The sequence below is a fragment of the Monodon monoceros genome, unplaced genomic scaffold (assembly GCF_005190385.1).
Source record: "Monodon monoceros isolate NGI ecotype Baffin Bay Population unplaced genomic scaffold, NGI_Narwhal_1 Super_Scaffold_6, whole genome shotgun sequence".
NCBI classification, from domain to species: Eukaryota; Metazoa; Chordata; class Mammalia; order Artiodactyla; family Monodontidae; genus Monodon; species Monodon monoceros.
This window is the reverse complement of record NW_021703783.1, coordinates 89,907,962-89,926,324: the sequence shown is the minus strand read 5'-3', so window position 1 is coordinate 89,926,324 and position 18,363 is coordinate 89,907,962. Positions and strand designations below refer to the sequence as shown.

Genomic DNA, 18,363 nt, shown 5'->3' with positions numbered 1-18,363 from the left:
AGGCCCAAGGTCACACATTCACACTCAGTCATCAGGCTGTACTGTTTAGTGGCAGTAGGGGGCATGGGTTTCAGCTGCCCCCCACCTGCTGGCAGGTGCAGCGGGGTGGGTCCAAGGCACCCTGTGTAACTTCTGTTCTCCGGGCCAAGCCTGTGAGGTGAATCTGACCCTGGAAGGCCGGCTGGAGCTGCAGGGCGTCCTCAGCACGCCATACTTCCCCAGCTACTACTCACCCAGCACCCACTGCTCCTGGCACCTCACGGTGAGCCCACCTACCCTCTGCCCAGAGCACCCTATAGACCTCCGGGGATCCCAGCTGGGAGGGGAGCACTGTCCTGCCTCTGCTGAAGCACCCACAGGCTGAGCTCTGGGTACAAATCCTTCCAGGGCGGGTGGGATGGCTCTGTTGCCATGGCGACGCCTGTTTGCTGAGTGACTGACAGACCTCAGCCCCAGCTGGCACTCTGTGTTGGCAGGCCCCTTCCCCGCTTTGTTGCCCTGGGAGGTGGGACCCCCTCCTGGCCGCAGCCCACGGGCCCCCTGGTGACTGGCTCCTCTGTCCCAGGTGCCCTCCCTGGACTACGGCTTGGCCCTCTGGTTTGACGCTTACACTCTGCGGAGGCAGAAATACGACACGCCGTGCACCCAAGGCCAGTGGACCATCCAGAACCGGAGGTACCCGCCCGGAACCCCCTTCCCGTCCCTGCAGGTAACCCCCTCGGGAGCCCAGGTCTGGGACCTAAGAGGGGCATCATGCCTGTTGCCTCACCCTTGATCCAGTCCCTGTCCCGGCCCCCAACCCAGGCCTCAGCCTCCCCTCCTGCCACCCAGAAGTCTCAGACACACATTTGTCATCAGCCACCTTGGATGTTGGTCCTAGTTAGAGTGAAATGGTTTCATTTCCTTGGGTGCTGTCACCCCAAATCCTTAAGTGAGGTGATGCAGAGCCACAGGACCCAGCAGTGCTAGGGTGCCTTTCCCTAAACCCACACAAGTGCAAATGGAGACACCTCTTGCCTTATCCCGCTCCCTGCTGTTGGCCACATTCAAGCGGCTTCCCGGCTGTGAAGCTGCAGAGCCAGCGCCCATGCTGCTCTTGCTAACCCGACCGCTTCCCAGGGCCACCCTGAGTCACCCGTGCCCCCTGTGGGGCGCCAGCCCTTGCTCTCTGTCCTGCCCTTGGCCCCTCGGTGTCAAAGTTCCTGAGGAAGAATTGAGTCCCTTGGGGAGGTGGGCAGGACACAGCGTGGCCAGGCCATCCTCTGGTCGGCGTGCTGCAGTTTGATCAGTCGGATGAAGGCTGGGAAATGCCCACTGCGGCTGGCACCCTGTGGGCCACTGTTGGTCCTGAGAGCTGCAAGGGAAGCAGGGAATGGAGGCAGTGCAGACGCGCTTTCCCTGGTCTGGGGAGTGAAGGAGAGAACTAGGGCATTCAAGGGAGGGGATATTTACAATGGGAGGGGCTCTGTGTCTAAATGCTGTGCCGGAGCGTCCCTTAGAGGCAGGGAGGATGGGTCCGGCACAGGGGATAACGGGGCGGGAGGGGAGTGGGGGGCATGGAGGGAAAGCAGAAGGACACCCTCCCATGGCTCCATTTTTGCAGGGGAGACAGAGGCTTGGGGAGAGAGAAGGGATCTCAAAGTAGCCTTGCAGATCTGGGGAGACCCTCCCCACCTGCGGTCCAGAGATACTGAAGAGAAGATTCTACATCTAGTAGCAGATTGGGCCTCTGCTCGCCTTCCAACCCTGAGCTCCTAGGGGTCTAACGGAGGCTGGGATTCTAGTATGCAAGGTTCTTGATTTCTTGGTTTCACAGATTTTGAGTACCCAAGATTCCAGTACACTAAAATTGGAAAGTTCTAGGACTTTGGAATTCTTGGATTCTGGGGTTGGTGTCCACATTCACCAATGCTTGTATTTTTTTTTTTATATGTACATTTATTTATTTATTTTTTATTTTTGGCTGCGTTGCGTCTTTGTTGCTGCACGCGGGCTTTTCTGTAGTTGCAGCGAGCGGGGGCTACTCTTCGTTGCAGTGCACAGGCGTCTCATTGGGTGGCTTCTCTTGTTGCGTGGACTCTAGGTGCGTGGGCTTCAGTAGTTGTGGCACTCGGGCTCAGTAGTTGTGGCACACGGGCTTAGTTGCTCCGTGGCATGTGGAATCTTCCCGGAGCAGGGCTTGAACCCGTGTCCCCTGCATTGGCAGGCGGATTCTTAACCACTGTGCCACCAGGGAAGTCCAACGCTTGTATTTTGCTTATCGGTTGATCCTTTTGAAAAGCATCAGCCAGACAAAAGGGGACAGGGATTGGTGATGCTCGTTGACTCGTCATCATCCTTTCCAGGGATTTTGCAATTTATCAGGGACCATGATTAAAAGGAAAAAGAAGACATGCCGAGGGTGTGAGTTCAGGCCTGTGCTGTTTGGGGATGATGTCAGGTGGTGTGACTCCGGCCCAGTGCTTTTTGGAGAGCAGAAGGCATCTTGTCCCACGGGTCCCAGCATGTGGGTGGCATTTCTGGGCTTGGCGCCCTTGATCCTCTGTGGTGCTCCCTCAGGGCCCCTCCCCACCTGCCTGGGGGCTTCCCAGACTGAGGATGGCTGGGCTCACCCCCCAGTGTCAGGAGCCCAGAGTGACCCTGAGAGTGGTCCTTGATTCACAGTTCTCCACATGATGATAACGTTTTTTCCCGCCACCCTCTCAACCCCAGAGCTGAATCTGATATCTCGGCGAGGGGCTAGGAAGGGGCGAGAAGGGCCTGGGTCTGACGCTCCCACACTTAGCCCCCAGCGCCATGGCTCTTCCATTAGCCGGGAGACAGGCCCTGGCACCAGGTGCCCCATTCCACCTGCTTGGTGCTCAGCGCAGGGCATCAGTTCATGGCCCGACAGCCCGTGATGTCAGAGGCATCATCATTCCATTTCCCAGAGAAGGGAATCGAGGCTCAGTGGGATTAAGTAGTACCCAGATGGGTCCACAGTCAGGGCCTCTCTCCCATGCCCACCACTAGCCATGAACAGCAGGACACACGGTGGTCCACAACGTGCTCCCCCTGCAGGGCCTTCTTCCTGCCTCCCTGACGTAGCCAGGAGGGTCAGGCAAAGGTGTGGGCGCTGGGTGCTGGGACTTCATGAGCTACCCTTGGGTTTCAAGTGTGGACCACAGATGGGGAGAGTCTTCATCAGAAGGAATGATAGTGCAATGGTGAAATTTCAGGCACTGTGACAGAGTCTATCGGGGTTGGAGCGGTCTCACCCTCCCCACTGTCTCAAAGCACCGTTGAGCTATAGAAAGTGGGCTGGGCTGACCATCGAGCCCTACCCTCACCCATTGTACAGGTGGGAAAACTGAGGTCTAGGGAGGACTAAAGACTTGGCTTCTTGTCCTTGTCTTTTTGCACTTTTGAAGTGGTGGCGAGGGACCAGGGTGCAGCTGGGTTGTGGGTGGGGTGGGAGGGTGAGGCTTAAGGACAAGACCTGGCACTCCCACCCCCTCCTCTCTCTTCCCAAGCCTCCCCCACCTGCTGGGGGGTTGAAGATGTGCTTGGGGTAGTCTGCTTACCTGGTTTCTGCATGTAACTCTGGGTACACCCCCTTCCTCATCTGTAAAACAAGGGGGTTAAGCCTGCCCAGGGTCCAGGGCCCCAACTTTTTATTATTTACCCATCAGAAAGATGTCTTCCAATAAGTTGTGTTTATTAGCTCCTAATGAAACGTCATTCCAAGTTGGGCTGGAGAGGTGGAAAGAGCTTAGCTGTTGAAATGAGACACAGCAGTGTTCAAACCCTGGCTCCTCTCCTTCCATTCAGCAAGGACTCACCCCTCCCAGCCTCAGGTAACTCATCTGAAAAGTGGGCATGCAGCAGGTCCCCATCCAGGGAGGAGTAAGTGAGATCGTGGGTGGAGGACGCTGGCTCCTGCAGGCCGGGATGGGCAGGAGCTCCAGAAGGCACTGGCCATGAATTCGTAACTGGCTCTGGGCTCTGCACCAGGCAGGCCCAGAGCTCAGGTGCCGTTTCCGTCACCCTCAGCAACTGGTGAGGAAGCAGGCCCCGCGCTGCCTCCTTCATAGACCAATGAGGGACTGAGGCACAGAGAGGCACAGACATTCACACAAAGTCACCCAGCTCGTAACTAGAGAAACCAGAGTTGAGCTAGGCAGCGTGATCCAGAGCGTGTGTGGCGGCGTGCGGGCCTGTGTGCGCACATCCGTGCACGTACGCGTGCTCATCTGTGCGCTCACACTCAAGCAGAATCTTCCTGCAGAGCCTCCGAGCAGCTGTGCCAGCCGTTCCCTCCCTTGGCCGAGCCATCCCGACTAACGCACTGGCATCCTGCTGAGGGGACGGACAGCTTCTGGGGCTCTCCTCTCGTCAGCTCCGAGAGCAGCCTGGGAAGTCCCATCCCTGACTTCTCAGACCTTTGTTAAGGGTCCGGGGTCCCGCGGTGGAGACTCGTGACCCCCTGCCCCCAGGCTCCTGCCCGTGTCTGAGGGTGGAAGTGAAGGCAGAGGTGTACCTCCAGACTGTAAGCAGCGGACAGACCATTTCCTCTAGTTCTGATCTTTTTTGATAACCAGCAGCCTATGTAGTTGCTGGGAAATTCTCTGAATAAGCATTTGTTGGAAAATCTGCTTGTGTGGGTGGCAAAGACACAAGAGGTCTGGGGAAGGGTGTAGATTTCGAGGCACAGGATTTGTAGGGAGGGGGAGGCACAGTCCTGGGGCCCAGCATGGCCGCTGACGAGGAGCGACAGAGGGTGGGTGTGGGGAGAGGGTGTCTCACCCCTCAGGTGCCAGCACAGTGATGAGGAGAGGCTGGGGCGGGTTCCCCCACGGGCGGGGCATCCTTGGGCACTGTCACCTCACTCCCCTGAGCCCTTTCTGCCTTCCCCCTACCTCCCTGTTTTCTACCCAGTTTCTCCCCAGCAGAGGCCTCAGGCCCTTTGAGTGGCCTGGGGGCGGGGCAGGGAGCTGACCTCGTGAAATCCGGCTACCATTTCCACTTCACCGATGGGGACAGGCAGAGCCCCTGGCTCCTCAGGCCTGCTGGAGCCCCTCAGGCCCGGCCTGGCTATGGGGCGGCCCTTCTGCTCCTTTGATCCCCTGGGCGGCCACAGAGGCTCCTCGGGCACTGCCGGGTGCTGGCGATGAGGAAGAAGGAGCTCCAGCTGCTGCCCTTGGTGAGCTCACAGCCCGACGATAGCAGCTGGTTTTCAAAGAAATCATTTCTCACGCATGCCATAAAACACCCTACAAGGGAGCTATCACCCCATCTTACAGACATGAAAATGGGAGCTTGCTGAGGTTGAGCCGGATGCCCAAGGTCACACAGCTGGTTCACGTGGCAGAGCCCAGCCTCAGCCTCAGCTCTGCAGCTTCAGGTCCACCACTCTGGCCACCAAGTGAGACTGGTGTCCTCCCTTTTTTTAGTGCTTGTCTTTGCTGACTGTCTTTCCCATTTAACCTGTCTTTAGGGAAGGAAATGCATGTATGTGTGTATCCATCCATCTATCCTTCCATCCATCCTTCCATCCTTCCTTCCTTCCATCCATCCATCCATCCATCCGTCCATCCATCCACCAATTCTTTCTTCCTTCCATCCATTTACCCATCCATCAATACACCAACCCACCCTTCCTTCCTTCTGTCCATCCATCCATCCATCTACCATCCAATCTTTCTTGAACTCCTCCCTGTGTAGAGTTGCTGACATGCAAGGTTGACCGGATCCCTGCTTACTGTCTAGGTGAGGCAAGAAGGAAAATTCTCCAAATCCAGAAAAGTGAGAAAGCGCAAGGCAGCCCCGGTGCAAAAATGTGCTTTCAGACCCCCAGCACTTTGTAGCTGAGAAGAGATGTGGACTCCACAGCTTTCAGACTTCTGGTGCTCCTTGGACAGGGTTTGGGGGGAGGGGGCAGCATTTGGTGGATGGGGAGGGATTGGAGAGCCAGAGGACGCAAACCCTCACGCAGAAGGCACTTCAGCGAGAACCAGAAATGATGATGTGCAAAGGGGCCAGGCCAGTGCGTGCGTAGTTCCTTGAGGCAGGCTGCGTGGGGGAGAGGGAGGGAGGGAGGAACCTGGTTAGCTGGGCCACACGTGCCCTGCCTAATTCGGGCAGCCTCTGATCACTTCCAGCCAGTGTTTCTAGGGCTTATTTTTCAGAAGCAAGAATCTAAGATGTTCTGTGAAATTAGCTGGCAACTACATTTGAAAAGAAGTTTTTACTACTGCACAGGCTAAACAGATCATCCTCAAGCTGGGTGATTCAGCCTGAGCTGCCAGATTACAGCCTCTTTTCTGGCTCCTGCTAATGAAGAGCCTCGCCCCAGAGATTCTGCCACCTCCTGTCTGCCCCAGGCCTCCAGGCTGAGAACTGAATGCTGCCCAGGCTGAGCAGTTCCTGAGTACCAGGCTGAGCCACAGGCTGATCCTGGAATCCTCTCTTGGATGCCAGTAGAGGAATGTCCTATCGGCTGACGCTGGTGTCTTAGAGCCTCTGGCCAAGGCTTGAGGTGACCGTGCAGCCCTCAAATTCTTATAAACTGAAACATTCCACTGCCCTCCAACCCGGCTCTGGTTCCTTCCCTGTCTCTCCACAGTCTCCCGTGACTGTCTGGGGACAGTGCCCCAGGCCCCTGAACCTTATTCAGGAATGCACCTGATTCCTCATTTCCCCCTGCCTGGTATTTCCCAGCCCCCAGATCCCCTGTCCACGCTCCAGGGCAATTCTCTGGGGATAGTAATCCATGATAGCATTTGTTTATCTACTTTAAAAACAAACCACAACGCCCCCTTGCTTCCTTAGTTTTAAAAGGATAAGGACGAGGCTTGTTCAGGAGCGCCCCCTGGTGGCACCTCATCCCGCTCTGGTCCCCCTGGGCTGCAGAGCAGTGGTTCTCAAAATTTTCCATTTCAGAACCCCTCTATACTCTTTAATTATGGAGCACCCCAGAGAGTTTTATGCCTTGTATAAAAACTATATTTTTAACCTATATTTACAGTATTAGAAATGAAAACCGAGAACATTTAAAAATATTTATCAGTTCATTTAAAATAATAAGAAACCCATTACATTTTAACATAAAGGACATATTTTATGAAAAATTAATTATATTTCCCAAAATAAAAACATTTGGCGAGGAGTAATATCACCGTTTTACATGTTTGCAACTTTCTTTAATAATTGGGTTAGTAGACCATAAATGAATCCCCACACCTGCTTCCGCATTCAATGGGTTACACGTCACATAGGCTCTGGAAAATTCCACTCTACCTTGTGTGAGAAGAGAGTGAAAAAGGAAAATGATACCTGAGAATTATTATAAAAATAATTTTTACTCTGGACCCCAAGTGGTCCCCAGACCATACTTTGAGAACTCTTTATTGGTATGGGGGCAAGAATATCACTGCAGGCAAACAGTATATGGGGAAACTAAACCTTAGGCCAGGTCTGAGGGGAGTCATGGGGAACGTGAGGGCTCAGCCCCTAGAGCTCATGTGGCAGTGACGGTCAGGGTGCACCTCCCCACAGTGCAGGCTGGGTGGGGCCTCCTGGGTCCTGAGGAGGGTGGCTTCTCTTCCACCTCAGCACTTCCCTTCCTGAGCCTTATCTGGAGAGCGGGATGAGAACAATCCCTCCTCACAGGGTGGAGTTGCTGTGAGGACCTCAAAATCCCCATGCAACGGGGCCTCCAACTATTACTGAACTATTAAATGCTTGCCGTGTTCTGGAAGTTCTGAGGAAGCCTCTGGCCTCTGGCTCTGTGGGCTGCTGCATCTGCTGTGGGATGTTCCCATCATGCTTTGGGGCACTCCCACTTGCTCTCTTGACTTCCTCCTACCTTCTCTGCTGGGGGCATTTTCACCTCTGTCTGCAGACCTTCCCACCCGTGTTCTGGGTGTTTCCCTCACCTGTAAAGGCATTCCTGTTTGCTCTGTGAGGATACTCCCTTCCCTGTGGGAGGCATTCCTAGGAGTTGATGGGGCCAACCCATCTGTTCTGTTGAGGGTGTCCCGCCTGGGAAGGCAGGGAACCCCAGGCTGCTCTCTGAGGAGGGTCCCGCTGCTTGGGGGGCGTGGCTGCGCCTGCTCCATGAAAGCATGGCCTCTTGCTCTGTAAGGCCAGGTGTGACCAGGCACCGTGTGGGATGAGTGCCGTGCCCCTCACCCTGGAGTCGGGAGGATTCTTACCTGCTCTCTGCGGGGAATTCCACCTGCTCTGTGGGAACGAGAGCATGATCGATGGGGACGGGGTGTCCGACAGGGATGTGAGTGTGCTCCCACAGCTGGGGGGTGGTCCCACCCGAGTGTGGCCACTCACGGAGAAGGTGCTGCCCATCAGCATGGCACTGCTGATCGTGGGAGCGGGACTGGTGCCTCCCTCATGCCCAGAGGGTCACAGGGAAGCCACCAGGGCTGTGGAGGCTTCTCAGTGGGAGGGAAAGGCCTGAATGGGGAGCGAGGCTGCCTTCTCACCCCACACCGAGCGCAGGAGGAACGTCCCTTCCAGTCTATGGAGTGTAGACCAGTCAAGGACTGTTGCTTCCACTGACACATTGGAGACTTTTGTCAGATGTCAGGTCAACAGACATGATAATTTCCCTTGTTTTACAAGGGAGGAAAGTGAGGCTCAGAGAGGGACTCTGACTTGCTAGACTCTTACAGCTCCTAGGTGACTGGAACTAGAGTCCAGACGTTAACTTTTATCCTGCAGGCAATGGGGAGCCATTGAAGGTTTTTGAGCAGGGGAGTGACATAGCCAGGCTGCTTTCTAGATGACTCTGGGGGTGAGTGGCCACCCAAGGGAGAAATCAAGACAGAGGAGGTGGGGGTGGGCTGGGGTTGTGGCTCCCCCTTCCTTTCCGACTGCCCTGTCCTTGCCCTGTCTGTACACGGGGACCCAGGCTGTCCCTTACCTTGGACCAGACCGTGTGGCCCTGAGTCTGTCTCTGGTCACCCCCAGGCTGTGTGGCCTGCGCACCCTGCAGCCCTACGCCGAGAGGATCCCTGTGGTGGCCACTGCTGGCATCACCATCAACTTCACGTCCCAGATCTCCCTCACCGGGCCCGGCGTGCAGGTGCACTACGGCTTGTACAACCAGTCAGATCGTGAGTGTGGGCAGGCTGGGGATTGGGGCGGGGACCCCCTAAGCCCCCGCGGCTTCTCTCTGCCTCTGAGCTGTCCCTGGAAGCGCCAAGAGGCTGGTCAAAAGGAGTGTGTGTGTGTGTGTGTGTGTGTGTGTGTGTGTGTGTGCGCACACATGTGTGCACGAACATATGCAGCTTTGTGTGTGCTCACGTGTGCAAGGCAGTCATACGTGTTCATGAGGTATATACACTCATACCTACCCGAGTGTGTGCTGTGTGCATGTGCCCGGACATGTATGTCCACATGGACCGTGTACACAGGCGTGTGGGTACACACGTGAGCACACGGGTTCCTCGTGTCTGCACGTGTTTTCATGCTGACGTGTGTCCTAATGGCTCCTTCCCTGTCCAGCCTGCCCTGGAGAGTTCCTCTGCTCTGTGAATGGACTCTGTGTGCCTGCCTGCGACGGGGTCAAAGACTGCCCCAACGGCCTGGATGAGAGAAACTGTGGTGAGCTGCCCGCCCACCCCGTCGCTCCTCTCTCCTCACCTCTGTGCTGGGCTGAGCCCACCCTTTCGAAACCTGCCCCCCACAGGCAGCTCCCATTAGCAGCATCCAGGAAGTAGGGCTCCCTCGCGGTGCTGAGGTGGCACGGTGGAAGCAGAGTGAGGGCCACCCAGTGGGGCAGTGACAGGGACAAGCTGGGACCCAGGTGTCCTGACTCCCAGCTCAGGGCTTCTCCCCACCAGGCCATCACCCCCAGCCTTCTGCCAGGACAGCCGTCCAAGAAGGAACAGAGCAGGTGAGGGCGGGTAGGACCAGAAGGGGGAAGGCTATCAAGAAGAGCCCAGCAGACCCAGGTTGTCCAAGGAGAGGATCCTTTATCTGCCTCCTCTGAGTGGGGTCCTCCACTGCAGGGGTTCAGACTGGAGCTGCCAACTCTTCCTGAGGTTGTGCTCACCACTGCCCAGCCCTGGCAGAAGGGGCTCAGGGTCCTGATGGCCCCCGGGCCAGGGCTCCCTCGGATCAATACCTCTGCCTCTGAATCCTGGCTTCTGGCTCCCAGAGTCACCATCAGTACAGCCTGTTCCAGTCTGATCTCCCCAGACCACCTGCATCCCATCAAAGTTTTACATATGTGGGGAGAGAAGCAGGAGGGAAGGGAGGTGTGCCTGCCTCTGCGCCGATCCTCTGATCCTGCTCGTGAAGGTGCCTCCTATTTGGAACCAGAACATCTGGCGTCAAGTTCTGGCTCAGCCAGGTGACCTTGGAAAAGTCACTTCATTTCTGTTTCCACCGATGAAATGGAGTATCTCACAGGGTTGCTGTGACACTCAGGCGTAAAGTAGCTGAGAAAGAGATTTGTGATCATGACGTGCGGTACAATGCACAGTCACAGGCAGTGCAAAGTCCCAGCCTGGTGCCTCTGGCTTCCTCCCACCTGTCCCCTCCCTGTGTCCTCATACAGTTTGCAGAGCCACATTCCAGTGCCAAGAGGACAGCACATGCATCTCACTGTCCAGGGTCTGTGACCGGCAGCCTGACTGTCTCAATGGGAGTGATGAAGAGCTGTGCCAGGAAGGTAGGGTGGGGTACGACCAGGTATCTAGAGGGAAACCGAAGAATGGGCTCAGCCAGATAGCCCAGCCCTTCTGCATGCTTCTTCCTCAAAGCTTTCTGCCCTCTTGTCCGAATGCTTCCCAACCCATTTATAAGTATGCCTATATGGCCGTCCGTCCGTCCGTCCATCCATCCATCCATCCATCCATCTTCTGGTCTCCCCAACCATCTTGTCTGTCCATTGATTCATACATCCACTCACTCACTCATCCATCGGCCTGTCCAACCACCTATCTCCCTATCCACTAAGCCAACAATCTACTCACTTACTGGTTTACCCAACTGCCTCTGCGTACGTCCGCTGCTCCATCCTCCATCCATGCATCCATGGATCTCTCTAACTACGGGTTTGTCCGTTGGTCCTTACATCCACTCATTTATCCATCCAAATAACTGCTTGTCAGTCTTCTTACCAGACCATCAAGTCACCCATTTGTTGGTCTGCCCAGTCTCCTGAGTCTCCAGTGTTTTATCCATTCGTCCATCCATCCATCCATCCATCTGCCCAGCCAACCTTCACTCACAGACTACCCAGTGATATGCGAGGCAGAGTTGAGAAATGGGAATAAAAGACACCAAAGTGGTCCCTGCCCTCTGGGGATTATCTGATAGTAGAAAAAAATAAAAAAAATGATGGGTGACTCTCTCTGGCCCAGACCTTCTGGACATCATGTCCAGTATATGACATATGAAGACTGGAGGATGAGGAGATCAGGCTGAGAAAGCTTCCTGGAAGAGGCAGGCTTTGAATTGGGCCTTGAAGAGAGGTAAAATTTAAGTAGCGAAGGAAAGGAGAGCAGGCGAAGACTGTGGAGGAGGAAGCTGTTCACGGTGAAGGCAGTGAGGTGCAGCTGTGTGGCTGGGTGGGGCAGGGCCCGGAGGGCTGCCAGGCTGGGAGGGGAGCTCAGTCTGATGCGAGAGGCAGAGCCGCGCTCTTGGGAGCCTCACTGGGCTGAAAGTGGAGGCACGGGTCTGCCTTCAGGTACCATACCTGGAGGGAGGCATAATCTTACGGTCAGGAGCCCCGTCTGAGAGGGGAGACACTGCCTTCTCTTAACAGACCAGCGTGTGGGGTGCGGAGGGGACATGGCCTTTAGGGGACCTTAAAGGAGCCTCAGGGAACCCTTTAGTGGGGTCAAGAGACCCCTCCCCGGTCGCCTCCTGGCCTCTTCCAGGCTCTGTCTTCCCTGGCCTTGTTTTGGAGGCTCCTTTGGGCTCAGGGACCCACCCTCTAAGCCCTGCCCCCACCCCCTCTATTCCAGGGGTGCCTTGCGGGACTTTCACTTTCCAGTGTGAGGACCGCAGTTGTGTGAAGAAGCCCAACCCACAGTGCGACGGGCACCCCGACTGCAAGGACGGCTCGGACGAGCAGTACTGTGGTGAGCCCTGGGGGCTCCGACAGGCTGGGCTGGGCAGCATGCCCCTCCACCTGCTGGGCCGTCCAGCGTGGGAGCGAGGGAGGTACACCCCCTGCGGAGCTGGAGGGAGAGCTCATCGTCTGTCCATCTGTCTCTTTCTACCCGGCCTCTGCTCCCTGGTGTGGGTCCTGCCCGCCTCTCTCCCTCCCTCGCCCCTTCATTCTCTTTCCCTGTCCCCTTCGTGTCGTTCCTCTGCTCGCCCTTCATGCCTCCCCCTTCTCTTTTTCTCTGTGTCTGTTTCTCTGCGGCCGCTCGCCCTCTGTCCATCCCTGCCCCTCCTCCACCCCTAGACTGTGGCCTCCAGGGCCCCTCGGGCCGCATCGTGGGCGGGGTCGAGTCCTCGGAGGGTGAGTGGCCCTGGCAGGCCAGCCTCCAGGTTCGGGGCCGACACATCTGTGGGGGGGCCCTCATCGCTGACCGCTGGGTCATCACAGCTGCCCACTGCTTCCAGGAGGACAGGTGAGGGGGACGGCACGGGGATGTGGGCCGCGAGAGGTGGGGTAGGGAAGGTTGTAACGGGGTACGGTGTGTCTGAAACCTAAGCAGACAGAGGGGAGGGCGGTGGGAAGCCCCTCAGACTGGCTGTTCCGACACTTGGGTTCAGCCCTGGCTCCACCGCGAGCACGCTCTGTGCCCCTGGAGAGGCTGCTTGACCTCTCTGTGCTCTACTTTTGGTATCTTGCTTTCAGCTGGGTCAGTGATTCATTTATTTACTCATTCATCCATTCAACGATATTCGTTGTGCTCCTACTATGTGCCAGGGGCTGTGCTAGACACTGGGGGACAGCAGAAAACAGAACTGCCTGACCTGGTCATAGGCCATAAACCCCCTCCTCCAGGCAAGCCTGTCTGTGACCTGGGGCGGGAGAGGTGGGGCAGAGAAGCCCACAAGAAGGGACATCTCACCCTGCCCCACAGACATCTTCCTCATCTCCGTGGTGGGCTGACAGCACCCACTCTCCACCCCTAGCCTGATGTCTGGTGTCCCAGACCCGCCCCCCAGCACGGCCAGTTCTGGACTCTGTCCCCACACCTTCTCCTCTGTCCTGGGTCTACACAGTCCTTGCCAAAGGCCTGGAGCCACCAGGGCACCCCCTCCCCTCACACTCAGCGAGGCAGCAAGCCCTCTCAGTGGTCTGGAGAATCTTCAGCCACTGGCTGTCCACGCTGCCACCATTACCCCTGGATCACCCCGGCAGCCCAGAGCCCAGTTCCCTTTTGCATCCTCTGCCCAGGTGCCCGGGTGCCCTTCTGGGTGCGGTCTGACTACCCAGCTTCTTTCACTTCATCCCTGGCTCCCCACTGCCCACAAGGTAGAGAAAGACCTGGATGCTGACCCGGCCTCCAGGGGTCTGCACAGCCCAGTCTCTGCCAATTCCTCCACACTCAACTCCCTCCCCCTCCTCCTGAGGACCAGCAAGTTTCAGGGCGTTCCCAGCTGCCCCATCTATAAAGTGCACAGAAAAAAAGGAGAGAATGATCTGCCAATGCCTGGCACTGTGCTAATTTTTTTACATACACAGTCTTATTGAATTCCCTCAGGAACATATGAGTAGATGATGCTATTCCCATTTTGCAGATGGGGTGACTGAGGCCTAGAGAGGTGCACACACACCTCGGGAGGGATGACGCTGGAGCTGGAACCCAGGCAGGAGGGCTCCAGGGCCAACACTGAACACCGTACCACCAGCTGCCTGGCCTTCCAGAGCAGGGCGGGGATGGGTTGGAGGCTGGTGTCCCGGGGGGGAAGCTGGCTACCCTAGGGATCTGGGATGGGATCGGGGAGGCGGCCGCTGAGCGAGTCCCCCTCTCTGCCCTCAGCATGGCGTCCCCGGCGCTGTGGACCGTGTTCCTGGGCAAAGTGTGGCAGAGCGCTCGCTGGCCGGGTGAGGTGTCCTTCAAGGTGAGCCGCCTGCTCCTGCACCCGTACCATGAGGAGGACAGCCACGACTATGACGTGGCCCTGCTGCAGCTCGACCACCCCGTGGTGCGCTCGGCCTCCGTGCGCCCCGTCTGCCTGCCCGCGCGCTCCCACTTCTTCGAGCCGGGCCTGCACTGCTGGATCACGGGCTGGGGTGCCCTGCGCGAGGGTGGTGAGCTGGACTGCGGGCAGGGGAGATGGGATGGGTCCCCCTCATGCAGCTTCTGAGCCTGGAGGTGAACTGGCAGGGGGCTCTGGGGCTCCCCTCCAGAGGCCCGCTAGTCCTGGGATTAAATTGGGCTGGATTTCATGGAAAAAAACCTTTAACTATGGCCGTGGGCCTCTCCCCTTCCCTTCCTGCCAGAAGGGCATTTAAGGAGAACCAAGGTCATGGAAGGATATCCTAGGGGATAAGTGTGGAGTGATGGGGCAGGCCAGGGACCCCACAGCCCGTGGGCAAGCTCCAACCCTCTGCTCCTTGGACAGCGGGGGGTGGGGGTGTATGTGTCTGTGTTGGGGGGAGGCTCTTAATTATTAACACTTACCACATGGAGGTTAGATTTTAGGGGAACATGATTTCATTTAATCCATCCAATAACCCTAGCTATTGGTTATCACGGACCCCATCTTAAGGATGGGGAAACGGAAGCTCAGAGACATTTAGCTGTGACTCAAAGTCACACAGCCAGAGAGGGTTGGAGCAGAGACTAGAACCCAGGACTATCTGACCCCAGAGCCCCTGCTGTTTGGATGCTGCCTCTCAGAAACATGAGTTTCTCCCCTTCCCTCCTACACTGACCGGAGCTGGCCATCCCTAGAGGCCAGCTCTCAGTTCTGTACATAACTACAGCCACGCCCTGCACCCTTCGCAGTGGTGGCTTTAAAAATGTGTGCTGTGCTTTACAATCTGGAGGTGGGCAGGACTGAGGGGTAATTTAAAGACGGAGAAACTGAGGCTCAGGTGAAAAGTGACATGTCCAAGAGGATGATAGAGAGTAGTGTAAAACAAGGGTTGGTCCACTTCCTCATTCATTCATTCAATGACACATTTATGAGCACCTGCTATATGCCAGGCATCGAGTTGGACAAAGGGAATATAAAGACAAACAGGAAACATGCTTTGGGGAGCTGACACGGATGGGGAGGTACGGGGGGCAGTGGCAGCCCAGAGGAAGGGTGGGCTGAGCTCAGGCTTGGAGGATAGGTCAGCAGTGTCCCAGCGAAGGGGAAAGGCATTTCTGATAAGAGCACAGGTGGCAACCCAGGGAGCCCTGAGAACACCCAGCACCAGAGGGGAGCCGGTGGATCTGGGTGCGGATCCGGAGCCAGGAGTCCTCCTCCTGACCTGCTCGAAGCATCAGGGCTTTGAGAAAAAGCACAGATGTCTGGGCCCAGCCCAGCCGAACAGACCGGATCTCCGGGTGGAACTAGGCACAGTGTTGATTGAAGCTCCTCGGGAGAAGTGCTGGCTGGACAGTGGGGAGACGCCGACGAGTTTTAGGGGGGAGTGAAGGGGTGAGATGTGTGTTCTGGAAAAATCTCCCAGGGCTGTCACAGAGCAGAGGGGAGGCAGCCAAGAAGCCTCAAGCAGGAGGGGTGGTGGGGGGAGGACCTAAGGAGGACCCTAGTCCAGATAGGCCCTGGGCAGGGTCGGGGTGGGGTCTGTCACCATGAGCTTCTTGGATGAGGAGCCAGAACAGAGTGATGGAGACGTGGAGGGCGGGGATGGGAGGGTGGGCAGAGCAGGAGCGAGGAAGGGGGCTCCTGAGATGCAAGAGGAAGAGCCACGGGAAGAGTGGGGGCCCCGGGCACCTCAGATCTTCTCGCCTCTGCCCCCGACCCCGCCGGGCAGGCCCCACCAGCAACGGCCTGCAGAAGGTGGACGTGCAGCTGATCCCGCAGGACTTGTGCAGCGAGGCCTACCGCTACCAGGTGACCCCCCGCATGCTGTGCGCCGGCTACCGCAGGGGCAAGAAGGATGCCTGCCAGGTGACTCCTGCGGGATGGGCCAGATCGGGGAAAGAGGGCGCTGCTCATGTCACCCAGGGCCTGCTGCAGCCTCACGGCAAGGTGGGCTTGGCTGTCCCCACCTTATGGATGAGGAAACTGAGGCTCGGGAGGTTGAGAGACTTGCTCCAGGTTGCAGGCCCCAGATCAGAAGAGACCCCAGGGGGGCAGGGCTGAGGCCCAAGCCCAGCTCTGCTCCTTGCCCTCCGCGAGGCGCTTTGCCCAAGTGAGGCAGCAGAGAGGACTAGAGCCCACAGAAGGCAGGCGGGGCTGGGCAGGGCGTGGGGACACACATCCACGCTTCCGCGAAAGCCAGGCCCTGCTGGAGACCAGGCTGAGCTGGTTTGGGCCGCCTCCATCTATCAGAGGCTTCCAAAGGGGACGTGTCACTCAGAACATACCCAGCAGTCGGGACCCTTGCCTGGAAGGGGATGTCTCTACCCTGACGTGGCCCTGTCTCTTCCCCTCTTACAGGGTGACTCGGGCGGCCCGCTGGTGTGCAAGGAGCCCAGTGGCCGCTGGTTCCTGGCGGGGCTGGTCAGCTGGGGTCTGGGCTGTGGCCGGCCCAACTACTTTGGCGTCTACACCCGCATCACAGGTGTGATTGGCTGGATCCAGCAGGTGCTGACTTGAGAAGTTGCCCCCGCAGAGCAAGGGCCCCCACCTCTTGGACTCAGAGAGCCCAGGGCGCCCACCAGGCAGGGGAGCAAGTATTCTGCCGGTGGCAGGGCCCCGTGGGGACAGGAGGTGGTGTCTCTCCTCTCCCGCAACCTGTTGCCTGACATCTGCCCCAGTGAGGACACAAGGAGGGAGAAGGGCCATCAGCTGGTGGTCGAGACTTCCCCTGAGGGCCTGGGATGGTCACCAGGCCCGGCTGGGGGGGTTCACGTCCAGCCTGTCCCCTCCTGATTCTCTCTCCTCCTTCCCCTTCCTCCGCTGCTGACTTTGGTGGGCAAGGGTCGAGCAGCAGTCGTGTGGCTGCCGGGCCCCCCGCCTGCCCCCGCCCCAGCGCACAAGCTGCTGGGCCAGCATCCTCTCCAGACAGCAGATTCCAGCCTTTGAAGCCCTTGGCCTAACTTGAGGGGCGGGGGAGGAAGGTGCCTCCGCAGGAAGGGCCCTCAGAGCCCTAGAGACAGCCAAGTGGGCCAGCCGCCACTGCAGGCCAAAGGGTGGGGAGCCCCAGGTCCAGGGTCCTCCCACGCCTACCTGTTCCTCGGGCCTTCACTGCCCACTCTCACCTGGAGGTGAGCTCAGCTGCCCTGTGGAATAAAGCTGTCTGACCCGAGGTCCTGTTCTGGGGATTGAATGGGGCCCCGGGCACCAATCTCATGCCTTTGACTGAGCAGCCCCTGTTATCTGCTCAGCCTGTTGGCTAAGCGTCCAGGAGACCAAGGGGTGGGGGCGGTCAGTGGGGGCAGCGGTGGCCTCCAGGGCAGCTGCCTAGGTCCTGGGAGCAACCCCAGGAAGGCAATGGTTTGGTGCCCCTCAGGTCAGAGTGAGGGCTGGGACAAGTGATGCGCTCCTTCTGGAAGCTTGGAAGGAAGCTGAGGGGCAGAGAGTCTCATGATCGCACCAGGGAGGGGTCAGGAGTGGAGCCTGGAGCGGAAGCCCCATCTCCCGATTCCCAGGCTACCACTTCCCCTCTGGCACGGCACTGCCTCTGCATTCTGAGTCATTTATTCAGTGAGCAGCTCACAGGCTCCTACCACGTGCCAAGGGCCGCACTGGGGTCACAGAGCTGCACAGAACTTGGCTCCTCATCTCGGGAGGGGTGGGGATGCTGATCCAGGGTGAAGGGGCTTTGGGGTAGCCTGCAACTCGGGAAGGCTGCCTGGAGGAGACTTGGGGTTCAAATGTGGCCAAGGTGGGGAAGAGCATTCCAGGCAGGGGAACAGCATGTGCAAAGGCAACAGTCCCCAAAGTCAGTGGCCTGTTAGGGAACAGTAAGTTGTTTTTAGTTGGAACAGAGGTTGGCAGGGGTGGTGGTGGGGTGGGCGGTAGGGCTAATAAGGAATGCATGGGGAGGGGCAAACTGAAATTAGATGGCAAAGAGCTTGGAGTAGAGCTATGAATTGACCCTGGGCGCTCTGGGGAGCCGTGGAAGGCTCTAGAGCAGGGAAGTGACTGACACAGTATGGATTCCCAGTTTAGAACCACCACCGGCACCAGTCTGGAGGAAGTGGGAGGCAGGGAGGCCGGTAAGGAGGCCACTGCGGAATTCCAGGGAGAAGAGGATGGGGCCTGGACCGAGCAGGGCAAGGGGGATGGACATAGGGTTGAAGGACCCTTACTGTCCTCCAGGTG

The 18,363-nt window shown here is 57.7% G+C and overlaps 1 protein-coding gene across 6 annotated transcripts in view; it reads left to right on the top strand.

The window, feature by feature from the left end:
• TMPRSS6 (transmembrane serine protease 6) overlaps positions 1-16,819 on the top strand; it is a 36,712-nt gene extending 19,893 nt beyond the window's left edge. For 5 of the 6 annotated variants that reach the window (XM_029205172.1, XM_029205170.1, XM_029205169.1 and 2 more), the window contains 10 exons: positions 150-262; positions 566-675; positions 8,968-9,113; positions 9,505-9,603; positions 10,562-10,675; positions 11,976-12,092; positions 12,422-12,590; positions 13,953-14,224; positions 15,905-16,041; positions 16,534-16,819. In XM_029205172.1, coding sequence (XP_029061005.1) covers positions 150-262; positions 566-675; positions 8,968-9,113; positions 9,505-9,603; positions 10,562-10,675; positions 11,976-12,092; positions 12,422-12,590; positions 13,953-14,224; positions 15,905-16,041; positions 16,534-16,692 — 1,436 coding nt within the window. In that variant the 3' untranslated portion in view covers positions 16,693-16,819. The remainder of the gene's footprint in view (positions 1-149; positions 263-565; positions 676-8,967; positions 9,114-9,504; positions 9,604-10,561; positions 10,676-11,975; positions 12,093-12,421; positions 12,591-13,952; positions 14,225-15,904; positions 16,042-16,533) is intronic. The other variant, XR_003791086.1, reaches the window with a different exon arrangement.
• Positions 16,820-18,363: the final 1,544 nt, after the last annotated feature.